Genomic DNA, 26,999 nt, shown 5'->3' with positions numbered 1-26,999 from the left:
TCTTGATCTCATGAATTTTAACTGCCTTAATTAGCCATTTGCTAACTTACGTGTAAGTCATTGGGCTAATGCTAAAATATTTGCTCACACTGTGTCAACAAATGATATCTACATCAGGCTTTCACAAGTGCGTTGTGGACATTTCTGTCTCCTCTGATATTTTCGAACACTTTTTGCAACAAATTTGATAGTATTTCACTTAGAATTCCCCCTCGTTGTGGAAAACTGGTCATTCAGCACAGTGGATGTGAAAGCTGGAAAGGCTTAGCAGCTGAGGAGGGCGGGGCTTAGTGAAGGGCCAGTTGTTCATGCAGCTATCTCTATGGTTGAACATGAAGCAAGCATGAGAGTACAAAAAAAGGCAGTTCCTCGAGTGGCCACTTGAGGCTGGCTGCAAAATCCCAAAGGTCCCATTAGCTCTGTTCACACTTCCACAAAACTCCTGAAAGCTTCCTAAAGTTGCCTACAGGAGCTACATATGTGAATGCAAATTGCTGATTTTTTTTTTTTTTTTTATTTAACCAAGTTTTCCCCTGAATTTTTCATGCTATCCCCTGACAAACTGCAGGAAAACTTCCTCTGTGAGGGACAAGTGTGGGCAAGCAAGTAAGGTAATTTTTGGATAGATTACCCTGAAATTGATGCATGTCAGAGACAAATTGACAGCATAAATAAAAATGTTTGTAAAAGGAATTTAAAACACTGTCTTAATTGACACACGCTGTATGGGGGCTGAGATCTGTTTGTATATTTTGATTTTATTAACTTTATGATAAAAGTTCTATATAGTCAGAGGCATGGCTGATCTGACTGCAGACTGGGATATGTTGTAGCTGTTCTAGAGGAGGCTCAAAGCCCAGCTCAGGTTAAATGAAAGCCACTTTGAGAAAGCATTTCTAAAATAGTGACCACTGTTGTTGTTTGGAGTGTCATCTAAAAAATGAATATTTTAGGGATGTAACAGTACACTCAACTAGGCTCGTGTCTCATGATAATGGGTAAGTGGTTTGATTGATCACAATGATCTGCAATTTTCTTTTTTGGTAAATGAAGGTTTGGTTTGAATACAATTATGAATAAATTAGTTCTTTAATTATGATTCTCTGACAATATCTAGCTAAGGTCCCTGTAAGACTTCACAGTACAGTTTGTTGTGTATTTCACTAGTACTTGATGCTCTATTGTGTGACTTAACAGAGAAACACACACGAAGGCTTAAAACAAAAAAGAACCACTGATGAGTATCAGAAGTATCCAGAAGCAAAAACCAAGCAATAAGTGTAGAGGGCACCACCAAATGGGATGGAATTAACTGGCAGGATAGTGGCGTGAAGACCAGGCTTTTATGTCTGATGAGCTGATTGAAGACAGGTGTGCCTCATCTGCTGCAGCAGGAGAAGCCAGCCATGCCCCTACCACACGCATGTTCTGCTGAAGACAGAAGGAGGGAATAGAAAGGAGAGGGGAAGAGAAAACACAAAAAAACAGAAACCACACAGCAAAAACAAAACAAAAGTACAACCTTCACAAATGTCCCGGATAAAACTGAACCGATATAGTCTGAAGGACATAAATGTGTGGAGGTATGGTTGCATGTCTGCTCAGTAAACTTATCTTTTGAAATTATCCACAGAAAATGAGTTTCAGTTTCTTTTTTTGTTTCAGTTTCTTTTTTTCTTTCCTTTTTTTTTTTTTGCAAAACAAGTTAATTTGACCTGAATCCCACAAAAGGATTAAACTGTCCATACAGCATCTGAATTAAATTCCAGTGGTACTGTAACATCTCCTTTCTCTGGTTGAAGACTGAAGCACTGCTTTATCTTTAAACCTGGATATACTGAAGAAAATTAACTGCTGATAAAATTTAGCCCTTGTATATTTTTAGTATCTCATCGGGAGTTTGCCTGCAGATCTGAGGAAATAAGAGTCTTATCAGAAGATTAGAGATTTGTGTAATCTTAGCACAGTGGTCTGAGATTATTCCCATTCATTAAAGTGCTGCAGTCGCTCCAACATGTGTGTGAGGACTTTAAAGTTTTTCCAGCCTCTCATTTGACATCATTTCATTCTAAACTGAATGCCAACAAAGCACTTTAAATTGCATGACTCATTGCTTTTACTGGAAATTTACCCTTCCAAAAAAATCAATTAGGTGCATTAAGATTTCAGCTCTGCTCTGATGGAGGGGTTGGCGTATTGCTCCTGTTAAAGTTACTTAGAGAACACAAACAAGCACCCAGTAACTGTGTCCTTAAAAAGGGCTGAAATGCAGCATACATTCATTTTCTGGGAATTCCTCGAGCTTTTATTTTCTGAGCTTTGCATCAGCAGGTTAAGAGGATTAATAGAGCTGGGGCTGAAGTAATTTATCAATCAATGATTATGTAATTTTCACCTTTTCCAAGAATTACACCATACTACACAGAAAACACAAGGTGAAGGGAAAAACACATTGACTTTGTAACCAATAAACGATCCAAATTCATTGGAATTATCAGATAAATCTATCCATTTATTAATAGATGAGTCTTGTTAATGACTGTTTACTCTGGCAGTCTAGTCTACCCATGCGTCACATGTCTGGGCCAACTGCCCCCCATCTAACCTCCATAATCTATACTTAATCCAATGGCGGTTATAAGATTCGCAACCCATTCAAAAACAACACAACTCTATTTTCACAAGTTAATTGAATGAATGTATACAACCTAAATATTCTACAAATGTGAGCATCCATCTAAGAAATGACATATTCAGGCTCCACTCTCCCAAATCTCTTCCAACACTATTTTTCTGATAATTCTGACCTCCATCCATACCCAGCAGGAAATGCAATCTACCTCCATCCTCCACATTGGAACACCTCCAGAGGGCAGTATTTTATTAGATACAATCATGAATGAACCCCTGCATCTCTTACACAACTCATCCTCCCTTACAATTTAGAAAAAATGCATGAGTTATAAATCACGTAATACCTCTGGCTAGCATAGTATACCTCTAGAAAAGCTTTATATTGTGCAATACATGTCTTAAGTTAACATTGATATACACATCCTTAAAATAAAAACAATGGTAATAACTTTAATGTCCATACAGAACTGTTGATACAAGGCAGGATGGATCAATGCCTTCATGTTGTTTACGCTAATTTCTGACCCTACACTGTAAACCCGAATTAGTTGACATTACTAATAAGCACGAGTAAACTGATTGTCTTTTGCCACTTTAGTTTTTACACAAAGCTGATACTAAAGAGGTCAAGTTGTATTAACATAGAACCTTAATTTTATGCAGTAGGCATATTAAGTGTATATTAGTAGTCTTTACTAAAAATCATTAGTTCACATAAATGAAGTCAAGTTGTATGAAATAACAATGCTAAGTTTAACTTACATAAAAATATATGAAACTAGAAAAGCACTCAGAGAGCGCAGACCTCAGCCATAAGCCCTATCTCCCAATAGTGAAAAATCCTTTTTAAACATTCCTGGATCCAGACGGTGATCCAGATCACTCCCAAAATCTGATTCATTGATTACTCCCTCCTTGGTGGGGTGGAGACATGGTGAGGCATGGTGGAAGCATTGCCTGCCGGTGCCAACAGATTCACTGACAGTCTCAACCATGGTTTTTTGAAATTTTGAAATAGCTGTTCAATTTGAACTTCAGCAGGTTGTCTTGAGCACATCTACATACCTAAATACAATGAGTTACTGTGATGTGATTGGCTGACTAGCTACTTGTGTTAACAAGCAATTAAATAGGTGTACCTAATAAAGTGGCCGGTGAGTGTACATAGGGTGGTATATGAAACAAACTTCTGTTAACATTATATATAGGTCAAACTCAATCAAAGAAGGGGCTGGATTCTGAATTAAGGTCTAACCTGAGGGCCTAACAGGATCCACATTTAACCAAACAGTCAACCTCAGTTTTGCCAGTAATAAATTATGGTGGAAAAAAAATACGCACTGATAATAAATGATTTTGAGATATAAAAAGACAAAATGATAAGTTTAAAGTGTCTAAATCCAAACAAACACAGAGCAACACTAAAAGCTTTCTATGCCAGAAAAAAAATGTTATCACTCCACTCCCGGTCTGTTACGGCATGGCGTTCCGATCATGCCGGTGGGCTTGTCCAGTATTATCCACCGTTGGCTGTTAGCTTGGATGTTGCTGTAGGACCGCTGCAGTTTACTCCGACCTGGATCACTGTTCTTGTTAAAACCAGAGCAGAGAGCCGCACCGACAGCTTGTCTTATGCAGAAGAGAGGTTTTGGCCCTTTTCTTGTAATGTTGTCTTCTCTTTGCACAGTAATAGCAAAGAATACAGAGAGTGTCAGCTGACTCGATGTGTATCTGTGTTTGACCAATCAGATGTGGTAGAACAAAAGCGGGGGGGGAGGGGGGATGACTCTGCTCTGGGTTCATCTCCCCACACACTAAAGGAGCCAGACAGAGAGACAGGGCAACATGTAGCTTTTTACATTTCAGTAACCACTTACTATACCTTTGGCTAAAAATTAATAAACTACTAAAAATTATGACAAATTCACTCTGCCAGAACACACATTTCAGGCAGGCATTTTAACAGGCATCCCAGACATTTGCGGTCAGCCATATAGTAGGTTTTAACCTAGTCTTGTTGTACTGGATGAAATCTGCAGACCTCATATTTTAGGGCCAGTTATAATAAGAATATGAAATGATCTTGCGGGCCGGATTTGGCCCCCTGGCCTTGAGTTTGACACCACTGATATAAGTGCAATATATCCACACTTGTCATTTGTCCTGGTAACTTTAGCTAATGGGTTTTGACAGTTTACCATATGTTCCTGTATTTGTTCTCCTCTTCATTTCCTTGTGTCCATTGGCTTTGACTGCTTTCTCGTTGGGTATTGGGTTTCCTACCTCACCTGCACAATCCTACATTTTTTTATTCTTTTATTGTGAAAGATTTTCCAAAATCTTGAAATGAAAAATGTATATGTGCAAGAATAATAAATAAATAAAAATGGCACAGATACATGACTGTTTTGTTTACTAAATTATTTATCTAAAAATACCCTCCTCTGCTAATTACATTTAAATTAAAATAACACATTACATTAACAGGTTTTTGAACATTAGGAAAAGAAAATTCCCAAGCCAGAGTTCATTTTAACGAGTTGAAATATTTATTTCAAAAACTGAAAAAATAAAAACAAACCCACCAACATAGTTTTAGTATATCATACAAAGACTTATCTCAATGTTGCTATGGGAGTATTTGTTTCTCTGACTACAGTGTGAGGCAGTTGGAAGGCTGGCTGAGCTGGTACGAAAACAGACACAGACCCCAGAGAGAGAAAGAGAGAGAGAGAGAAAAAGAGAGAGAGAGAGAGAGAGAGAGAAGACACAAAAGAGATTGGTTTATAAAGAATATTTGGGCGAAAATACAACCAAACATTATTCAAGGTGCTTTCAATTTATCTGCAAAGACACTTGAATTTAGTGAAAAAAAAAACAGACAAACCAACAACCCCGGATCAATTCATAAACTTCTTAAATCCAACTTCTGCTTCGCCCAGGCTGAAGTGACACAACAGTCTGAAATCATTATTAATCACAAAGACCTGAACACAACAGTACTGCAAATAATACCTGCTGTTTTTAAGCCTGGTTGGAGCAGCAAATGGAAAAATTTATTAAAGTTGACTTAATAAAAACACCTTTTTTCCTCACCCATATGCTGGTCAAAATAGTTTTAAGAATTATAGGCAAATACTATTAGACCAGCGTCTGTTAAATAAACCAGTGTCACTACTATATGATACACACAGCTGAGGCTGAGCATCAAATCTAAGTGTGTTAAGCCACAGAGAAAGACAAAAACAGTCATCATTACCGAGGTTAAACAGAAAGAAATAAGGTGGAAACAAGATGCCTACTCAAGGCATGATCAGTCCTCTCACAGAGTCCTCTGTCTGCAGTCATTTCATCATTCTCAGTAGGAAAATTCAGTCATATACCAACCATTCATGGAAAAAAAATAATGACTTCTATTAGTTCAACTTTCCTGCACATCATTTTGCATCCCTAATTCAATTTAACTGAATTTTTATTTGAAGTGATGCAAAGAGTGTTGCTTTTTAGATGAAAGAGCAATCATATCTAACATTAAAAGGCTTGTAGTTCATGTACACAGCTACTTGGTCTTAAGGAAGCGTTTGAAAACACTGCAGTTTGAGTACTGCATACTTCTGAGTCCACTGTGGTCCAATGAATTCCACAAATGCCAGACCTGCAGAGTGATTAGAAGAGGCAGGATAATGTGAAACATCAGTTAAATCTTACACATTTTACATATTAAAAGGTTTGTGCAGCCTCAAACTTCCAAAAGTGACATTCAGATTCAACTTAGTCTCCAGGAGTACAGTCATCACACGACTGAATCCTGACTCCAAATTCGAAGCTGCTGCTTGGGTGACAGAAATGCTGCTCGACCACATGTATTCAAAAAAATGAGGGTGTACAGTTTATTTTACAACTTCTTCTTTTTTCCGCCAGGTTAGAGCTAATAGAACAAATAAGCAAACACCAAAGTGTTGTTCCTTTTTTCAATATAAAAACACCCTTAATCAATAAAAAAGCAAAATGACCACTTGTCATTAGTGTTTGGGCAACGGTTCCCTCTCAACAGATCTTCCCATGATGCACCGCTACCTCTGTTGATGTAGCATGAGGTAGATGCTCGTCTTGCAGCTCACGAGGAGAAGAATTACAAAAGAAACGGTGCTGCGTTCCTGTTCTGAAACCGCCCCTTTAAGAGTTTCCTTATGAGCGTCTGTTAAAATTAGCACGATAAAAATACACATAAAAGGGGAGTTAAGCTTGAGTTAACAGTCACGGTCGGTACAATGGTGGAGAAGTGAAAAGGCAGAAAGTCCAGTGTACCAGCCGGTGAAGCGAGTATGGACTTACGACGGTGAAAACTCACAGTGAAGAAAGAAGAGGAAGAAATTATAAAACTGCACGAACACATAAAGAGCAGCTTTGTAAGCTCACAACTTGTTACAAAACACTGCATGCATGCCATCTATGACACACAGAGGTGTGGATTTAGAGGCTGGGACAGGGCAGCAACAGTCACTGATCCCCCCTTCTTGCTGAGAGCTCAGCCCGTTGTGCGGTGCATCCTGGGATGTCTTTAGTAGAACTTGTGCTTGTAGCGTCTGTAGCTGTGACTCCTCGATTAAGCTCCATTATCCAAAAAACAGTGAAGAAATAATAAATACTCTGTAGAATTGATCCACTCCGACTGCTCTTTACACCAAATGTAGTCCTAGGGGGAAGGCAGGAGGGGGTGTGAGGCAGTGAAGTCTTGTTTTTTGTTCATTACATCCATTTGTTGCTCCCTTTAGTTGCCCTTGCCTTGTCGCTGAGCCCTTAGTGCCGCTCTATGGAAGCTTACGGACATGGGTGAAGAAGCAGGTTTTAAAAAAGAAGCACCTTTGAATTTGGCTTAGATAAACAGAAACCAGAGAAGAAAACAAGGGAGAAAGAGACTGAAAAATGTGTGTGTAGATTGAAGGAGGCAGAGAGAAGAGGAGGGCAACAAGTGCTATGAGTCTCAACCTGTGCCTGTGGAGAAAGAAGAAAGAGGACTGATTTAAGTCTTTATTCTGAAGATTAAATCTATATATATATAGTCATGGATGAAAGTATTGGCACCCCTGGAATTTTTCCAGAAAATACACCATTTCTCCCAGAAATTGTTGCAATTACAAATGTTTTTGGTATGTACATGTTTATTGCCTTTATGTGCATTGGAACAACACAAAAAATCCAAAGAAAAAAGACAAAATTGACACAATTTTACACAAAACTCAGAAAAATGGGCCAGACAAAATTATTGGCACCCTTTTAAAACTGTGGGTACATCATTTTACTTCAAGCATGTGATGCTCATTTAAACTCACCTGTGGCAGTAACAGGTGCTGGCAATACAGAAATCATACCTGAAACCAGTTAGAATGTATAAAAGTTGACTCAACCTTCTCCACACCAAGCATGGAGAAGAGAAAGAAGAACTGAGAATCGTCTGAGGACCTAGGAAGCAAAATTGTGGAAAAATATGATCAATCTCAAGGTTACAAGACCATCTCCAGAGATCTTGAAAGTCCTTTGTACACTGTGCGTAATATAATCAAGAAGTTTATAACCCATGGACCTGTGGCTGATCTCCCTGGACGTGGACAGAAGAGAAAAATTGACAAAAGAATGCAACGCAGGATAGCTGGAATGGTGGATAGACATCCTCAGTCAACTTCCACACAAATTCAGGCTGTCCTGCAGACTCAGGGTGCAAAAGTGTCAGCTCAGACTGTACGTCATCACCTGAATGAGATAAAGCACTATGGCAGGAGACCAAGGAGAACCCAACTGCTGACAAAGAGACATAAAAAAGCCAGACTAGAGTTTGCAAAAATGTACCTGAGTAAGCCTCAATCCTTCTGGGAGAACATTTCGTGGGCAGATGAGACTAAGGTAGAGCATTATGGAAAAGCACGTCATTCAAACTATTAAGTTGGGGGTGCCAATAATTTTGTCTGGCCCATTTTTTGAGTTTTGTGTAAAATTGTGTCAATTTTGTCTTTTTTTCTTTGGATTTTTTGTGTTGTTCCAATGCACATAAAGGCAATAAACACATGTATACCAAACACATTTGTAATTGCAACAATTTCTAGGGGAAATGGTGTATTTTCTGGAAAAAAATCCAGGGGTGCCAATACTTTCATCCATGACTGTGGTGCATTCAGAAAGGATTCAGACCCCCCTCTTCACTTCTTTAAATTTTGTTATGTTGCAGCATGATACCACAGTCAATTAAATTCCTTTTTTTACTCATTAATCTATGCTCAGTGCCCCATAATGTGTGAAATATTTGCATATTTTTTCTAAAAAAAAAAAAACTGTAATATCACATTGACTTAAGTATTCATAAACTTTGCAGCATGTGAAATTTAGCTAATATTCCTCCCATTTCTCTTGATCATTGCTGTGATGTTTCAACAAATTAGGTGGATCCCATGTCGTTTGCTTATCGGTCCTCGGTCTTTGCTCGAACGGAAGTAGTTTCTGATTCGCCATCTTAAAGACCTTCCTTATTGGATATCACTCTCTGAGAGGATGCTGCTACAAAGTGGATGTCAGTGAAACTTCACAGCACCAGCAGAGGTAAATAACATAAGAGAAACGGAGTTTATAACAGACGATAAATGGACTCAACAGACTCTCAAGAGAACATAAACATCAGAAGTTTTAAAAGGCTTAATAATGGGATTTAAAAGAGGTGTTGGAAATAAGGATTTACAGTGAAATATTGAGAATATATTTAATAAAATCAATAGTTAAGAGTGAACCGGTATGGAGTTTAATATTTGATTTGTTTTCTGTTTCACCGTCAAACATAAAACATGTTAAAGCTCATAAAATCAAAAGAATTAGATATAAATCCTCCCTTTCCCACCAAACACCTGACATCATTTACACGTTTTTTTTCTACATTTGGTCCGTCATAGCCTTAATTTAGTCAAAAGATAGTCGTTGGAAATTGAGCCATGTTTTGTTCGTCTGATTTGGTCCAAATTTAGTCCATTAATAGTCATTTAAAATATGACCATACTACAGCCACGTCTTTATAGAGACATCTTTTCAATGACCTGAAAATTACATCTTTTAACCTTTCACTTTTCAATTAAATCTAGATGTTGTTTAGACATAGTGGAGATGTCTTTTTAATGTCTTTACAACTAATATTTGCTGGGTCATATAGTAGCCTATTTAGTTATTTCTGCTTATAAGATTATGAAGAAAATTAAAGTCTGACAGCAGCAGCCTGTCTGTCAGGAAGAAACATGTTTTAAGTCATCGCAGGGTCAATAAAGTTTCTATCAGTCTGATTGTTAGTGAGCGTCAGGTTTGATCATTAGCCTTCACACTGAACAATTAGGATAATAAATAATTTTATAATTCAGCATTTGCTGGTAGAAAGAGTCTGCATGTTTTTTTATATACTGCAGGTTTCTCCTCATGCAGGTGTTTTCTGATCCCACACTGAGACCAAACACAGTAAATGTGGATATTTGTTTAGAATAAATACAGTACAAATTATGCAGACACAGCTGTTTATGCCTCCTGACAGCTGATTGATGATCAGCTGATTGATGATCAGCCGGCACCATCATCATAAACTGGCGTCGTTTCACGTGACGCTGGAGAGGGAAGGACGTCCCATGGGCCGTTAAAAATCGGTCTTTTTGCTTCAGTCCTCGGCGTCGAATCCTCTAGTTTCTCCATGAGTCTCTGGTGGGTGGGACTAAGACTCAAGGAAAAGACTCATGCCAGAGTCCCAAGCCATAAAACAGTAGAAGGGAGACGCACCTATTGACTGCTAGATGACTCCACCTGTGGTAAACTAAACTGATTGGACATCTGATCAAGGGGGAAGGGCCTTAGTAAGAGAGTTGACCAAGAACTCGATTGTCACTCTGACTAAGCTCCATTGATCCTGCATGGAGATGAGACAAAGTTAAAGAAGGACGACCATCACTGCAGCCCTCCACCGATCTGGGCTTTATAGCAGTGGCTAGATGGTAGCCTCTCCTCAGTGCAAAACACATGAAAATCCTCTTGGAGTTTGTTTGCAAAAGAGCACCTAAAGCCCTCAATTCTGAATGTTATGCCTGAAGGACATCAGACATTGCTCATCACCTGCCCAATACCATCTCAACATTGAAGCGTGGTGGTGGCAGCATCATGGTGTGGGGATGTTTTTCAGCAGCAGGGACTGGGAGACTAGTCAAGGTTGAGGCAAAGCTGAATGGGGCAAGGTACAGAGATATCCTCAATGAAAATCTGTTCAGGACCTCAGACTGGGCTGAAGGTTCACTTTCCAACATGAAAATGACCCCAAGCACACAACCAGGACAACACTGGAGTGGCTTAGAAACAACTCTGTGAATGTCCTAGAGTGGCCCAGCCAGAGCCTTGACTTGAACCCTATCCAAAAATCTCTGGAGAGACCTGAAAATGGCTGTCCAACAACAACGATCCCCATCCAATCTGACTGGGCTTGAGAGGATTTGCAAAGAAGAATGGTAGAAAATCCCCTAGTCCAGGTGTGCAGAGTTTGTTGCGGCATATTCAAAAAGACTCAAGGCTATAATTGCTGCCAAAGAAGCTTCAACTAAGTCTTGAGTAAAGGGTTTGAATACTGTTGTCAATGTGATATTCCAGTTTTTTATTTTTAGTAAATTTGAAAGAAAAAAAAATAATTTAAAATTCAGTTTTCACTTTGTCACGATGGGGTACTGAGTGTAGATTAATGTGAGAAAGAAATTAATGCATTTTACTGTAGTATCAGGCCGTAACAAAACAAAACTGAAACAGTGAAGGGGGTCTGAATACTTTCTGAATACATTATATTTATGGTGTCAGAATCATCCTTCATCCTTACCCTCTTCCTCCTCGCCCCAGCCCTCTGCCACCCCAGCTAGCTCGTAATGTTTCTTCCTCAGCTCGCCGAGACGCTCTCGCTCCTTCTGCAGACGGGTCTCCAGCTCCAGGACCAGGACCTAGGGAAAAACAGAGAGACAGACTTGTCAGGGGTACACAAAAACCTGGAAACCTCCTGAAACTTTCTCCCTTGATCCAGACTTTATACTGTTAGATCCCTTTGAAAAATTCCTGCAAGAGTTGGGATGAACTGATATGTGAATGCAGCCGTAATATTCGGGACAATCAAGATGCATGAGTGGACGAGTGTGACAATGTTAATATAATTTCTTTGGTGTGAGCTTTTGTGCACATGATGCTGCTTCACATTGTTTTCTGCTTTTCAGCATATAATTTTCCACTCTGAATGTATGCCCAATTTCACATAGCATGATGAGCCATCACAGCGTCAGACTGCTGCTTTGTCTGCCACTTCAGCAGACTTCTTTTTCAGGCCTTGTATTACCTTCTGAGAACCTATCATACATGTGAAAAGGGCTACACTCACTTATCATTTCCAAGTGAGAGAAAACTATTACAGGATAAAGTGTTTTTATTCCAAGTACTGTTTAAAGAGCAGCCTCTACAGATTTAATAAAACCCCTAATGATGAACACCATTACAATCAAACTTGAGCTACTGATGCTAAATAAAGTTAGACAGGGCAGTAGTTAACTAAATTCTTGCTGGTTACACTATTTTTTCCAATTTCCCAGTTTACAATCACTCTTTACACAGCCTTCGGTTTGGACTTCCAAAAATAAACTTCAAAAAAGAAGACTGTGTGCATTCAAACAATGGGCCATGTGTGAGCAGGTCCAGGGCCTTCTCTGTTTTTCTTTCAGTGTCGGGAAAGAGCGTGACAACACACAGGAAAGTGTTTGTGTGGGTCTGAAATGGATCTCTAAAGGATGAAAACTAATGCACCTTCAGAAAGCTGAGTGGAAACTTTATTCACTAGGATGAAACCAAACTCAGACTACTGATCCTGAACTAAAGGATCCTGCATAATAAAGATTTTCACAACTTCTGCTATCCAAAAAAGAGAGGACTTTGTTCCTGTCACCTATTGATTACTTCCCCTGTATTCTGCTGCTTACCTGTGCGTCCATCTCCTGTCGTTTGATCTGAGTGAGAGTCATGCTAGAGAAGTCCATTGTATCTGCACACAAAAAATAAATGTTAAATGTTAAAACCCCTTCAGGGTTGAATGTGATGCTGTGGAGCAGCTGTCAATTTTTAAACCAGATAATCTCAGAGACTCTGCATCCACATGGCTCTCTCACCTTTCTCTTCAATCTGGGACTTCCCAGACTTTGTGGAGGCCACAACAGCTGCGGTGGCCTGTGTGACGCCACGGGACGCCTGCTGCAGACGGTGCAGGTTGGCGCTGTCTTTGTCTGCCTTTACCTGGAGAGGAAGAACAACGGCCCAGTGTAAGGTACTTTTATGATAATCTATATTATTATCATTAAGTAAAAATAGAAAGGCTTTACTGTATAGAGTCTTACAAGTTTAAATCCCTGATTTAAAAGGAAATTTAGGTAAAAGTTTGGAAGTAAAAATGGGAAAATGAATATGATATTTCACTTTTGCATTCCATGTATTGAAAACACTCAAAGTCCCATACAGATGTGGAATATGCTTCCATTAAAGATTAATCTTCTGGATTACAGCCTTGAGTGTTTGATTTTTGCTTTCATCCAATCCATCAAAAATCCTTGAGTGACATTAAAGAAGGTCCTTTGTCCAAATAAAAGAGTAAATTGTGAAATCACTCAAGTGAATCAGAATTCAAAGGTAAGGCATCAAATTCTCGACAATTCTCAATGTTTCTTAAGCTATGTTATGTTGCTTAGCTTTACTAATCTAATGGTTTCAGCTGCACTTGTTTGTGTTTCAAAAGGAAAAATGTGAGTCTCAAATAAAATGATTCCTCTGTGACATTTAAGGAAGGTAGAAGAAAATAAATGTCCACTTGGTCACAATTCTTGGATAAATGTACTAATTTACAACCCACCTCTAAAGAAGGTTCAGATGTGCAACAGTGGAATCACAGTTGAAGCTATCTATTACAGAACAGCTTATACAATGCTGTTGTAATTATAAGGGTAAATTATAGTACTATATCTTTACTATATCAGTCCACATGGTATTTGAAAAAAGCCTAAAAAACAGTTTGATCTTTGCTTACCTTTGAGGCAGCCACTAGCTGTGCTGTGCTGGCAGCTATTTCATGTGAACACACCATCAACTCCTCAAACTTCCCTTTGCCCTGCACCACCAGATCAGCAGCGTCTCTGAAACGACAAAATGCCAAATAAACTGGAGAGCAACAATGGGTAGGAACCCCTCATTTATAGTCTTGTTTTAATTTTTTATTTATTTCCCTGTAAAGGTCCCCTCTTTCATTCTGACATTTAATATACTCAGAGCATTCAAATTTGCTTGCAGCAGACTTCCCCACTGCTCTCTTTGTGAACATAAGCACTTTTACACTCTGAAAGAGATGCTCAGGGGAGCACTGATACTTACACCATGACCGTAGCGCCCCATCCCACTGCTTTAGAGGCAGAGATCAGGCCCTCGGTCCAGCGGGAGTTCTTAGCATAAAATTCCTTCATTGAGGCTGCCCCCTAATGGGCAAGAGAGGAAATGTTTATATATTAGATACACAAATGACATACTTGTTATACGCTGTAATGAGGACAGGGGAGCAAAAAAAAAAAATCAATAACCATAAACTAGTCTTTTCAGTATTAGAAATGTAAATGTTTAGCCAAGAAATCTGAGGAAAGGGGAAATGACCATAAAAGCTTTAAAGACTTTTGAGCAGTGTAGAGTGACATTGCTCAACTTCCCAGCCACTGGTGCAGGTGAATAAGAGTAGCCTAACCTAACAGAGTGATTTTGTGATGGTAAATGGCATAAATAATACCCCTTTTTCTCCTTTTTCCTTTTTAATTTATGAGCATAGCTGAGTGGACCAACATGCTCTCTGACCAAAAAACCAATTCCTCCTTGTGTCAGAGCTGCTGATAAATGTTCACAGACAGCTGTGTGCTGGAATGATTTAACCCAGTATCATAAGAGTAGCTGTCTACTGCAACAGGTGTGATTGAACCAAAGCCTGAATTTGGCATGTGTCTTCAGAAATCACCTACTAAATGTGAAATTCTAGTGAGTCAACACTGGAAAATGCCTATAAATTTACAGTGCGCCTCTAGGAAGCACAGCAAATATTTGCATGGTCAGATAAAGGACAAATTGAGGTTTGAAATTAAAGACAGTTTGGGGCTGTTTGAGCACTACATTTGGTGCTGACAAGGAAAAACAAATCAATTAATTGCATGAGAAAAAATATTATTTATGATCTTACTTGTTTTGAAGATATATAATTTTTTTCATTGTTTTATTGTTCTAACAGTATACATATTATGGTTTCATTTGTAAAATGTATTTTGCGTCTTTTTGCCTTTACTTTTAGAGAACAAGACAGTGGATAGGTAAGGAAATCAAGTAGAGAAAGTCAGGAGTATGAACCATTAACAGTAATAAACTTATTGACCACAAAAAAAGTCTATTTCAAATGCTGAGTCTCATGGAAAAAGCATTATTCTTTTCCTTATTTAAGGAACTTATTTCCATGTCCATGTGGATACTGTTAATGAAGGAGCCAGTGTGATATTTGATCCATGTGGATTTGATTTAGAAGTGACTATGTTTTTTTACATTTCTTTGTAGATAAAAGATCTCCAAATATATATTATAAATTGCAGTTCAGCCTAAAAAATGATATGAGATATTTGTCGATATCACCCAAATTAGATCTGTGATTCTGTGACACACTGACAGGTGATTCAGGGCAGTGCAGACACTTATTTTTCTCACTGACAACAGGTGTTTGTATCATTTCACTTTTAAAACCATTTAATCAAAGTAAAAAAATATATGGTATTGTGAAACCCCCTCTAAATGCACATTTAATTGTTACACCGATTAATAAGGAGAAACACAGGTTGTAAACCATATAACACATGCAAAAAACCTCCTTGATAAAAATGCTCATGCTTGCTGTAAACTTACGGGAATTTTGAGATTTATTCTTAGGGGCTTCCTACATAATTTTAACAATCCCATTTATTAACAATCAAAGGTAGAACATGCACATCAGTGTATAGGGTGCAGGATCCAAAAAGCAGCATAGAAGACTAGGAGAGAAGATCCACACTCCAAAAAGCTCCCGTATCATGCTTTTATTGCCTCCGCCAAGGAGGTTATGTGATCAGCAGGGTTTGTTAGTTAGTTTGTTAGTAAGTTTGTTTGTTTGTTAGCAACGTAACCCAAAAACCTATGGACAGATTTTGATAAAATTTTCAGGAATGACAGAAATGGCATAAGGAAGAACTGATTAGATTTTGGAAGTGATCCGGATCACTGTCTGGATCCAGGAATTTTTTTAAGGATTCTGCACTTTTGGGAGATAGGCCTTATGGCGGAGGTCAGCGCTCTCTGAGCGCTTTTCTAGTTAGCATTTTAAACATTTAAAATGCTAATAAAAGCATGATACGGGAGCTTTTTGGTGTTCCAACAATCACATTTAAGACTTTGTAAGGCCTGTTTAAAACTTGAGCTGAGAAAAATGAATGCCGTTTTTTGTGTGGTAAATGGTCAAAAAGGAAAGGCATATGAGAATTCTCGGTACATCCAACCGAGACGAATTATCCGGTTTACTGAACTGTTAATAAAATGTCAATTTATAGAGGGCATCACCCAAATCTCATGATTTCTGGCACATTTAATGTTTCTTTTCTATCAAAATACAGCATGGTGGTATTTATCAAAACATAAGCAACAAGCATGAACTTAAAAAAGATTATTAAAACTGAATAAATAAAGACACGTCAAAGTCAAAGTACCCTCTAGATTTAATATCACTAGCTAGTATAAATAAGACTTTTCAAGACTTTCTATAGCCTTAAGTAAAAAAGTCCAATCTAAGACTTTTTAGGGATCTGCAGGAACCCTGTATTTATTACAATTATAAACATCTAAAAAAGCATGATTTTCTCTACCAGTCTGAAGTTCAATCAGTCAGTTAAATCTAGAGAAAAATCTTTTGTTTATATGACTCACCCTGCCGCTCTCCACGATGTCCCTTTGCAGATTTTTGGAAGACAAAACGAGCTCTTTGATCGCCTGCATCAGCTCTGTGCAGGAGGCCAGAATCCTGCAGAGGGCGACAGAGCAGAGGAGAAGAACGGTGACCCTCTGTACAGCTTAACCACGGCTGTTAATACCCATCTCTCTATGTATAGAGGATGTACAACATTGTGTAACACCATCAGTGATAAGCTAGTGAAAACCTTGATATCATCTTATTCTAGGCTCAGTCTGCTCTGCTTGTTGTCTCTCAGTATGACAGTTGAAGGTCAAAACAGAAGAAACCTTCAGCCTGGGTTGACACAGACTAGTTGTTGTTGTTGTTGCATGAGCGATGCACCACTGACCTAAATCTCAAAGTAGCATTTGACGCCGCGGTGCTTGTTTGTTTGGTTTCATTATTGCATTCTACAGCATCAGCGCTGTTATTGAGTAAACAACGGTTTTAATTTAGCATTAATAATTAAGTCAGAGGGAGAGCTGGGGAGTTCAATTAGCTTGACTTGAGCAAAGAGAAACTGATGACTCAGATGAATAAAACAACATTTTTCTCTGTTGGTGTCTGAAAGTAAAACGATGCAAACATGGCGAGAAGATATCATGCACACTTTCGTCAATATGAGAGAAAGGCAGAAATGCCCTGAAATGTCATGTGAAGCAAACATTGCTGGAGGCCCAGCCTAATATATTTAAAGAAAACAGATGAATCAGTTCCCAAATCTTTCATATTTTTAAGCCATGTTCACCTCAGTTTGATCTTTAATCTTTACACTTCCTGCTATGGAAAGCAGAGAACAAAGCAAAAGGAAGAAGTTTTTGGGTCGCACATGTTTCTATTTCAGGTATTAGCTAAAGCTTAACAGGGCCGGAGCTTTTTCACTTGATATAGTTTGAACCTTTTTGTACTTTGCTTAATTTATTTGGTTGAAAGCTCCTTCAAGAGTTTTTAATTGAAGGATTTGCTCACCTAGGAGACAGTCAATTGTAATATTAATAACATGGAAAAATCTGATGCCAGTCTTTTTCTGTGCAATCCTCCAAACCATCCCTTAATCTGAGGTTTACCTCTCATTGACCTCCATCTTGATTCCTGTATCAACCGCCCGAGACTTGTTGAGCATTTCCTGTTGGGATCCACAGAGGCACAGAGGAGACAGAAAAAAGTTGCTTTGAAGTTAATACTGCTGTAAAGAGAAATGGGGGCAATGTTTTCACAGCATTTAAAGGGCTCTTACACACTCATGCAAACTTATTTTAAATACACGACTTCTATCAGGTGGCTGCAGCTGAGCAGACACACATTAACACACGCACCTCTATCCTGGCAGCTGCCGATTCTACAGCGGCGGAAGTGGCCGCCATTTCCTGCTCCACGAGATCTCCCAGCTCCCCCTGCTGCAGCTCCAAACCCCGGGGACGCAATTTCTGCTCAAAGACACCAAAAAAAGAGACACTGAAGTCAGTTTGACAGCAAAAATTAACCGAAGCAGCTCACATTTGAAATACAAACATTATTGTGTTTCTTCTTTAAGTAGCCCTGTGATATTTAGCAAGCAGAGTAAGAATGAAAACAGTGTGCATGTAAAACTAACAATGTTACATTTTGGTGTGGTACAAGTATATCTAACAATGTCAACACCTGTTTCATGACAACAGCATCAAAAATAGAAGCCAGTGGTGCCCAATATAAACTATTTTCTTGCTATGGTTTGTGAAATTACATTGGTAGTGTTTCTATACTAAAAGACTGCAGACTGGAGATACATTTGGTACTTTTCAATAGTATCAAGAAAGTTACAGCTATTTTATCACTGTAAAACTCATAGAATTAAAAAGTGTCATCTTTAGGATGAAGTACAGACCACTGCAGTAGCCAGGATGGCCTCCAGCGCTGCCTTCAGCTTGCCGTTGTCTGCTGCTGCTATGCTATCCTGCTGCTTCATTTGGCTGAGCAGAGCCAGAGCTTCGGCCCCACACGCCTTCACGCTCTCTGACAGCGCTGAAATATGACAAAGAGGAGGTTATTACTTTCATTTTTAAATATTGAATAGGTACGTAAAAAACCCCAGTTGAACCAGGGGGGACTTCAGACTTTAACTGAGGTTGCGCAGCTGTTACAATGGTAGGGTTGCATAAAGCACAAATAAATATAATTTATCAACCCTGTCCATATCAATCATATCTATTTTAACTGCTGACATAAAAGTATCCAAAAGCTTTTTCATTCCTCTGTGTAGTTTATAAACTGTATGGAAAAAAGTATTTGGCCACATCTGTTAACTATTAAATTCAGCACCTGCCACAGGTGTATAAAATCAAGCACCTAGCCATGCAGTCTCCATTTGCAAAAATTTGCGATACAAAATGGGTCCTTCTGTGATTCAGTGAGCTCAGTGACTTCAGACGTGGTACTGTGATGGATACCACCTTTCAATAAGATGGTTCTTGAATTTCATCCTCGCTGGATATTCCACAGTCAACTGTGAGTGATATGATTAGTAGAGCTGAATGATTTGGGGAAATAATCTAATTGCAATTTTTTCCCCCTACATTGGGATTTGATATGTGATTATTTCTTAAGTTCCTCATCTTATATATTTTCCAACAAACACAAGCATTAAATCATTCTATATTAAAACAAACAATATATTAGATTAAAGAACGTCTGAACAATTTTGAAAAAATAACTTATTGTGACATTATTATGCAAATGACGTTTTTCTCTGATTTTTCTAAATATCAATGCAAATGACAGTCATAATATTTTTCATGTCATCAACAGTTAGAGTATAATTCAAATGTTTTTGAACAAACTTCATAATGATAACTATTATTTTTTTTTAAATAAAAACCTCAAAATGCACTTTTCCACATTAAGCAGGCCACAGGTTTCAGCAATATGGGAAAGAAAAAGGATCTCCCTGCTCCTCAAAAGTGTCAAATAGTGTAATGCCTTGGACAAGGAATGAAAACATTAGATATTTCAGGAAAAATAAAGCATGATCATCGTACTGTGAAGAAATTTGTGGCTGATTCAGAGCACAGACAGGTGTGTGCAGATAAGACATAATGAGGAAGGTTTCTGATAGATAAATATATCAGATTAAGAGAGCAGATGCTAAAATGCCATTACAAAGCAGCAAACAAGTATTTGAAGCTGCTGGTGCTTCTGGAGTCCCACCAACCTCAAGGTGTAGGATCCTCCAGAGGCTTGCAGTCGTGTATAAATCTACTATTCAGCCACCCCTAACCAGTGCTCACAAGCAGAAATGGTTGCAGTGGGCCCAGAAATACATGAAGACTCATTTTCAAACAGTCTTGTTGACTGATGAGTGCCGTGCAACCCTGGATGGTCCAGATGGAGGAGTAGTGGATGGTTGGTGGATGGCCACCATCTCCCAATGAGGCCAGGATGTCAACAAGGAGGGGGCGGAGTCATGTTTGGGCCGGAATCATGAGGAGAGAGCTGATAGGCCCCTTTAGGGTCCCTGAAGGTGTGAAAATGACCTCGGCAAAGTATATAGAGTTTCTGACTGACCACTTTCTTCCATGGTACAAAAAGAGAATCATGCCTTCTGTAGCAAAATTTTCTTCAAGCATGACAGTGCTCCATCTCATGCTGCAAAGAATACCTCTGTGTCATTGGCTGCTATGGGCATAAAAGGAGAGAAACTCATGGTGTGGCCCCCATCCTCCCCTGACCTCAACCCTACTGAGAACCTTTGGAGCATCCTCAAGCTAAAGATCTATGAGGGTGGGAGGCTGTTCACATCAAAACAGCAGCTCTGGGAGGATATTCTGACATCCTGCAAAAATAATTCTAGCAGAAACTCTCCAAAAACTCCCAAGTTCAATGGATGCAAGAATAGTGAAGGTCATATCAAAGAAGGGCTCCTATGTTAACATGGAACTTGTCCTGTTAAGATGTTTTTGATTGAAATAGCTTTGATTTAAGTAAATATGACCCCCTGATGCTGCAATTTCTACAAATGACCATTTTCAGTTCTTTACAACCTATAAAATGTTTTAAAAAGCTGTTGTGCTTAATAATGTGGAACAGTGCATTTTGAGGTTTTTATTTTTAAAAAAATAATTTTTGTCATTATGAAGATTGTTCAAAAACATTTGAATTATGCTCTAACGGCTGATGACTTGAAAAATATTCTGACTGTCATTTGCATTAATATTTAGGAAAATCAGTGAAAAATATCGTTTGCATAATAATGTGGAACGCGGTGTATTGAATGGAGTGATCATTTTTATGTTATTCTCTTATTTGATAAGAAAAACGTACAAAAATGAAAAAAAAAAGAAAAATTTTACAGACTAATTGAAAAAAGGCACTTAAACGATTGCCTGATATGTTATGCATAACATCTCAGCTGCAAATTTTCTTTTTTTTTTAAACTAGTATTTTCAGGTTAAAGAAATATTGCACCTTCTGCGATTTGAAAATTGCAGCGGGCCATATTGTGATTATTCTAATTAGCGATTAATTGCCCAGTCCTAATTATTAGAGAGTTGAAGCGTTAAGGAATTACAGCAACTCGGCTACGAAGTAGCAGGGTCAACAATTGCTTAAGGCACATGGTATGTAAAAGCTGCCAAAGCTCTGCTCATTCCACGGCTGGAGTACTGAACTTCTGCTGGCATTAATGCAAGCATTAAAATCGTGCAGCGAGAGCTTCATGAAATGGGTTTCTATGGCCCAGCAGTTGCATGCAAGCCTCAGGAGACAGGTGAACAATGGTGATTTACACCTGCTACTTCTATGTCTGCAACCCAATGTTGTGAGGACTGTGAACAAGGTAAGTCCAAAGTAGATAGTTAACTTTAATGCTAAAAAGGTCAAATCATGATCCATTTGATTATTTTACAGATTTAAATAGTTTCTTATGTTTATTGATTTTTCATACCTAATTCCCTCTCTTTCTCTCTCTCTCTTTTTTTTTCCCCCCCACAAAATGTGGGATGTTGAGATGCAACTATCAGATAATGCTAGTTCCAGCAGTTATAATTACACTGACATCCCCTGAGGCAGAGTGTTAACACCCTCTTACTGGCGCTCTGATGGAGGAAGAGAAAGCAAAACTTACACAGCAGGACTGTACTCTGATGAACAACAGTGGGCTGATTTGCATCAACTGTGTGCATACTTTCAAATGCAACATGCACATGTTTTAGGACAAACCCATGATCAATGCAACCTCATTGATTCCTAGAGCTTCAGTGACATGAGGCTTAAAATTGACCCAGTTTTAGCCCTACATGTGGTTTTGTTTCAGTAATGAGAGCACTTTGTATATTGAGGCGTGTTTAGACTAGCCCCTACTTCTTAAATCTCTAAAGAGAACAAATCCTGCCAACATTTAAAGTCTGGGCCAACTGACTCGCCCACAGATTGATAACGGGAGAAGATTTCATACTCTCTTCCCTTCCCTCTGTTTCAGATTCATACTCACCATCAGCTTGCTCCACAGGCACCATGTGGGAGGTGGCACTACCCTGAACGATGGTGTCACCCACCAGGTGGCCACATTGGGTCACAACTCGCACCAGCTCAGAGACACCTGAAGAACAAATGATTGTAAATGTTCAGAGATTTACAGCCATCCAGCCTCAATCAATACAAAAAGTTAAAACATAAATGTTAATCAAGTTCACTTTATTTGTTTTTTCTTTAGAAAGATACAACTTTATTGATACTCATGTGCAATAATGTGTTTAAGCATTACTCTTTCACACTATTATGTAGTTTGTTAGATAGTTGAAAAGTAGACTTCCCCCCCTAATACTGATACATGTGGTCAAACTGAATTTTAAAGCTTGGATTACAATCAAAACTAACTTTCAGGTAGGGCTGGGTGATAAACACCGAAAATTACATCTCAATATTTTGTGCCTGAGTGGCAGAGCATGATAACCTTGCAAAGTAGATGGATCCGCCCGTTTCCGTGTTTCTCACTGGCGAATCCATCTTGCAAAGCTCCCATCTGAACCGTTTGGGCCTGGTTAAAAAGTAACAGGACCAATGAGCGTCGAGGGGCAGTACTTTCGGGTGCGGCAGAGTCGTGATATAAGCAAGCAGCAACAAGAGGCCAGTGCAATAATGGCGGAAGACATTAGCGTGGATGCTGCTAAAGCACCAGTTTTATCAGCACCTGACGACATTTCTTTGTTAAAAGAAGAAAAAAGAACAGCATTGCATTGTTTTCTTTTAAAAAACAACAAAAGTCATGTACTGACATGTCTACAGTCGCCATGGTTCGTGGCGTTATGCAGTTCTCTATGGAGCTAACTCCTTCGGTAGGGGCGCAGGCGCAGAGCTAGGTAGCGGCTACGTCACGTGTTTTGTTGCTCTGATTGGCCCGTAAAGATGTGACGGACAGAATGTTCATCAAATCACCCTCCAAGTTTTTTTTAAAGGCTCTGCCCTTTCCCAAATGCTGGATGTGTAAACAAATCCATCTGGTGTGCCAGGTTAAGAACATGATATATCTGGATATATCCAGATATATCCAGTATATATTCACTCTTAATGAATTACTTTGTTTCATAATTACACAAAGTATGATGTGTCCTTCTTAAAGTTTAAGTGAGGACTCCTACCTGTGTTGTCAGCTACAAAAGAGTTTCTGGCAGAGTGCAGCCGGTCCATACAGTCTATTGAGGCCTGACATCGTGATGCAAGGTAATCTGCAGAGATAACAAAATCCACAAGGCTGTGAAACTGGAGAATTGACACAAACATGCACCCCAGCTTTATATTACACACTGCGCTAATTAGCATCCCTTAACTGACTAATGGCAGCTCTGCATTTTCATGAAAGTACAGCATTAGCTTCTGACCTGCAGAGCTGGTGCAGCTGATGTGTGCCGGGTCATCTATCTGAGCGAGTGAGTCCTGTATGATCTTCTCAGCCTCCTCCACAGCTCCCTGCAGACTAGACCATCGAGCTGCAACCAGCTGGCTCTCCAGCTCCTGCTCCCTACTCTCCTGTGCAAGGACACACACAGACACACAGATGTGCTTGAGTTTAACACACCAACCTTCATTGAGATGTTTGCTCGCAGCAGCTAAACCATCTGCTTGAATAATTAAACCTGATCAGGAGAGTTAATTAAGAAAGCTAATTGAGGAACGACTGATGTTCACCTTCTCATTGAGCTGATTCTGCAGAGCTTCAGCCGTCTTCACCCCACTCTCCCGCTCAGTCGCCAGAGAGCTTTGGACCTTCTCTAACTCCTCCCCCCGGACAGCCAGCTCCGCCTCCACCTTTGAGAGAGACTGCACCAGCTCCGCCTTCTCTGACTCCAGGGTGGCCAGCTGGGTGTTGAGAACCTCACTTGACTGCGTTAAGGAAATCAGAGATGAGGGGAATGTTATTCAGTGAGCAACAACTGATGGGAAAACATGGTCAACAAAAGCATTCATATCTACATCATCTGAGTTTGTGAGGAGATTTTTCCCAAAGAGGTTTGATTTTAGAGATAAAGCTACAAACCCACACTGGGTTACTTTTGTGGCTACAATGCATTGACTATGAATTTTAAGATAATTGCACCACACCCAGTGTGCTGGAAAGCAGTGAAATAAAGCACCATTATGTGCATTTAAGTGTCATGCAGGTAAGAAAAAGAGACTTACAGCCTGAGCACCAGCAGATCCAAACAGAAGACGAGAAACATTGAGAGATGGAGGAGAAACAGAGATGTTAAGAACATGAATGCAAACTGTGTGCTGCAGGAGCTGCTGTTGTGAGATCTGGACACTGAAGGCATATGACAGAAGCAATAAGATGTGGGCTGTGTGTGAAGGAAAGACGAAAGACGGAGGAGGACGGGGGGGCAGAAAGTGACAAGGGGGATGAGTAGTGGATACAGATATAGGATGTGTCGAGTGGGAGGCAGAAAGGAGATGAGAGGCAACGAGAGGCGGCGGGAGTAACAGGCAATCAGAGGGGTCGTGAGGGTTAACACTTTGAATTCACAGCTTATTGAATTAATTTCTCAGCCTCTCCTGTTGTTACAGACTAACATGAGTGCACTGAAGCAAAGAAGAAGATTTCACAGCCTCTGTCCCCTTTTCTTGCAAACGAGTGCAGTCAATTGTTGATGAAAAATGCAAAGATGAAAAATGCAGGCAGAGCGAGAAAGAGGGAGAGAAAAGGCTGAGAAAAACTCTGCTCCTGTTTCAACAATATCTCCCAACAATAAACACAAATTCACTGATGTGAAAAACATGTGTTAGAATGTCATGTGAGATTGTTCTGTAGGAGGATGAAATGGTGACAAAGAGGGTAGATGACATAAAAAAGGAAGTGATAGGCATGGCAAAGATAAAATGCTTAAAGTAGTTCATTTTAGAATGGTAATCAAACTTTTAACGCAATTAGATTGAGAAAAAAAATCTATACGCCAAGGATTTTTTGAAAGGTTGAAGTGCATAATTTTTGCCCAAATGATACATAGATTTTCTGTCATTTTAATTCTAAGTTTGTGTTTCAAATTGCATTGAAATAATGCATACAGATGCTCGATAACCAAAGAATTTCTGGGGAAGCCGCCTTCTGGATTGTCTTTTTATGGGCTTAGCCCTGGATATTTCACACATCTGTCTCTTGATTAAAAGTACATGAGATATTTCAGCATAAAAAGTTGATATTTGTAACAAGACAGTCTTTGAGATGTAGAGAAAACAGGAAATCTATGTAAAAAAAGAGATTTATCATCCCTTTATGGCTGAAATGGAATGGGCTTTGTTTCAGGTGGTCTACTGTGAGATTAATTAGTGTGGGTGACAACTTTCTTAACATTTTTATACTTTCATGTAGCAGCCATCGTTGTTAGGATGGCTATGTATATGCTATAATTAGAGCTTTCAATCATTAAAATTATACTGGTGATTATAATCACAGAGTTTACATCAAGTTAATCGCTGATAATCTCATATATATGAGAAGGGTTACTTACAAATAGACTACTGGTATGACTGCTTAAAACTGATTACATGTTACTAACTTTCACATTTCAGTTTTACACCTCTCTTTACATTAACTGGTCATTCACGGACTACTTTAATCTGATCAAGATTATCGTCTATTTTTTCCCCTCTTCGGTGCACAAACATCCCTACACCTCTGTTCTTGAGCATAGCTGCTTGCCTCACTGGCTCTTGCCATATTTCTTCCTTTCTCTTCATCACCAGAATTTTTTATAGGTTGCAGAAGTTGAGTTTATTTCCTGTTTAATCAATTTTCAGCATGTCAGCTGCTTGTTTCATGGAAGACATTCTACATGGTGCATGGAATTGATTTAAAAGAGCATGTTTCTGAATAATAGTTTATCAAACAGCAATGGGAGTAGATTTACATTAGGTAGGAGAGTTTGTACGCCAAAAGATGTGGTCATAGCTAGAATATGTCTTAGCATGTCTCTTTAAATGTGTGTATTTGGGTGAAGGCAGACGGACAGGGGGGAGGAGGGATCAAGGATGGATTGTTTGCTTATTAGTCCATCCTGTTTGATGTGGATCTTTTAAATGAGTAAACTAATAAATAGCTGTAGGCCAAAATAGGGTGTATGATCACTGGCAAGTGATATTGTTGTAAAATTATCCTTTGTTGGTAATTTAATTTCTTTCTGTTATTAATCAATAATGTGTTATTTTGACAGTCCTATTCATGATATACAACTTTTTTGCAGGTCTAGTAAAGACAGTGGAGTTAATCTCCTGGTGTAAGAAGTCGAGGGGAGAGTGACCTGCTGTGTTGACACCATGGTGGTCTTCAGGGAGTCTAGCTCTGCCTTGCTGGACACCAGCTCCCTCTGAAGCTCCTGAAGCTGATCCAGCTGCTCCCTCTCCTACCAGAAAAGTCAGATTGTTACTTTAGCCAATTCACGTGAATTTTATCCAAACTGAAACAAAGTTACTTGAAGCCGTTAGTGTTTTTAGATCATTTTACTGCTACAGTACATGACTGCACTGCACCATCTCAAATAAATTCTTAATCTTTCTTCAATTATCTTGGGATTAACATGCCAAGGCCTAACCTGCTCTGCTGTCAGCAGAGATAACCTGCTCACCTGTTGGTCTGCAGCCTCCTGAGCAGCTTTCACCTTCTCCTGCATCTCTCTCCTCACTGCTTCTACTTCATCCTGAGCTGCCCGCGCTACCGTCATCTGTCTGGTCACCTCTGCGTTCTAGACACACGCAAAAAAAACACAGACAACAAAGCAAACAGAGAGGCTGTTAGACAAAGATTAACACAGGACGGTGGATCATCAAGTAG

The 26,999-nt window shown here is 39.2% G+C and overlaps 1 protein-coding gene across 3 annotated transcripts in view; it reads right to left on the bottom strand.

Annotated features, from left to right (window-relative positions):
* Positions 1-5,160: 5,160 nt before the first annotated feature.
* The window catches only part of hip1 (huntingtin interacting protein 1), a 69,984-nt gene continuing 48,145 nt past the window's right edge, over positions 5,161-26,999 (bottom strand). For 2 of the 3 annotated variants that reach the window (XM_041803788.1, XM_041803805.1), the window contains exons 16-32: positions 26,794-26,910; positions 26,470-26,571; positions 24,779-24,781; positions 23,864-24,058; positions 23,557-23,704; positions 23,317-23,403; positions 22,170-22,277; positions 18,570-18,706; positions 18,022-18,132; positions 17,773-17,831; positions 16,681-16,774; positions 14,080-14,180; positions 13,739-13,844; positions 12,831-12,954; positions 12,645-12,706; positions 11,507-11,624; positions 5,161-7,629 (exon numbers count right to left, since the gene is read on the bottom strand). In XM_041803788.1, coding sequence (XP_041659722.1) covers positions 7,619-7,629; positions 11,507-11,624; positions 12,645-12,706; positions 12,831-12,954; positions 13,739-13,844; positions 14,080-14,180; positions 16,681-16,774; positions 17,773-17,831; positions 18,022-18,132; positions 18,570-18,706; positions 22,170-22,277; positions 23,317-23,403; positions 23,557-23,704; positions 23,864-24,058; positions 24,779-24,781; positions 26,470-26,571; positions 26,794-26,910 — 1,683 coding nt within the window. In that variant the 3' untranslated portion in view covers positions 5,161-7,618. The remainder of the gene's footprint in view (positions 7,630-11,506; positions 11,625-12,644; positions 12,707-12,830; positions 12,955-13,738; positions 13,845-14,079; positions 14,181-16,680; positions 16,775-17,772; positions 17,832-18,021; positions 18,133-18,569; positions 18,707-22,169; positions 22,278-23,316; positions 23,404-23,556; positions 23,705-23,863; positions 24,059-24,778; positions 24,782-26,469; positions 26,572-26,793; positions 26,911-26,999) is intronic. The other variant, XM_041803797.1, reaches the window with a different exon arrangement.

This window comes from Cheilinus undulatus, linkage group 2 (genome assembly GCF_018320785.1).
Source record: "Cheilinus undulatus linkage group 2, ASM1832078v1, whole genome shotgun sequence".
In the NCBI taxonomy this organism is placed as follows: domain Eukaryota; kingdom Metazoa; phylum Chordata; class Actinopteri; order Labriformes; family Labridae; genus Cheilinus; species Cheilinus undulatus.
Note: the sequence above shows the minus strand (reverse complement) of the source record. Positions and strands in the feature narration are given on the sequence as shown.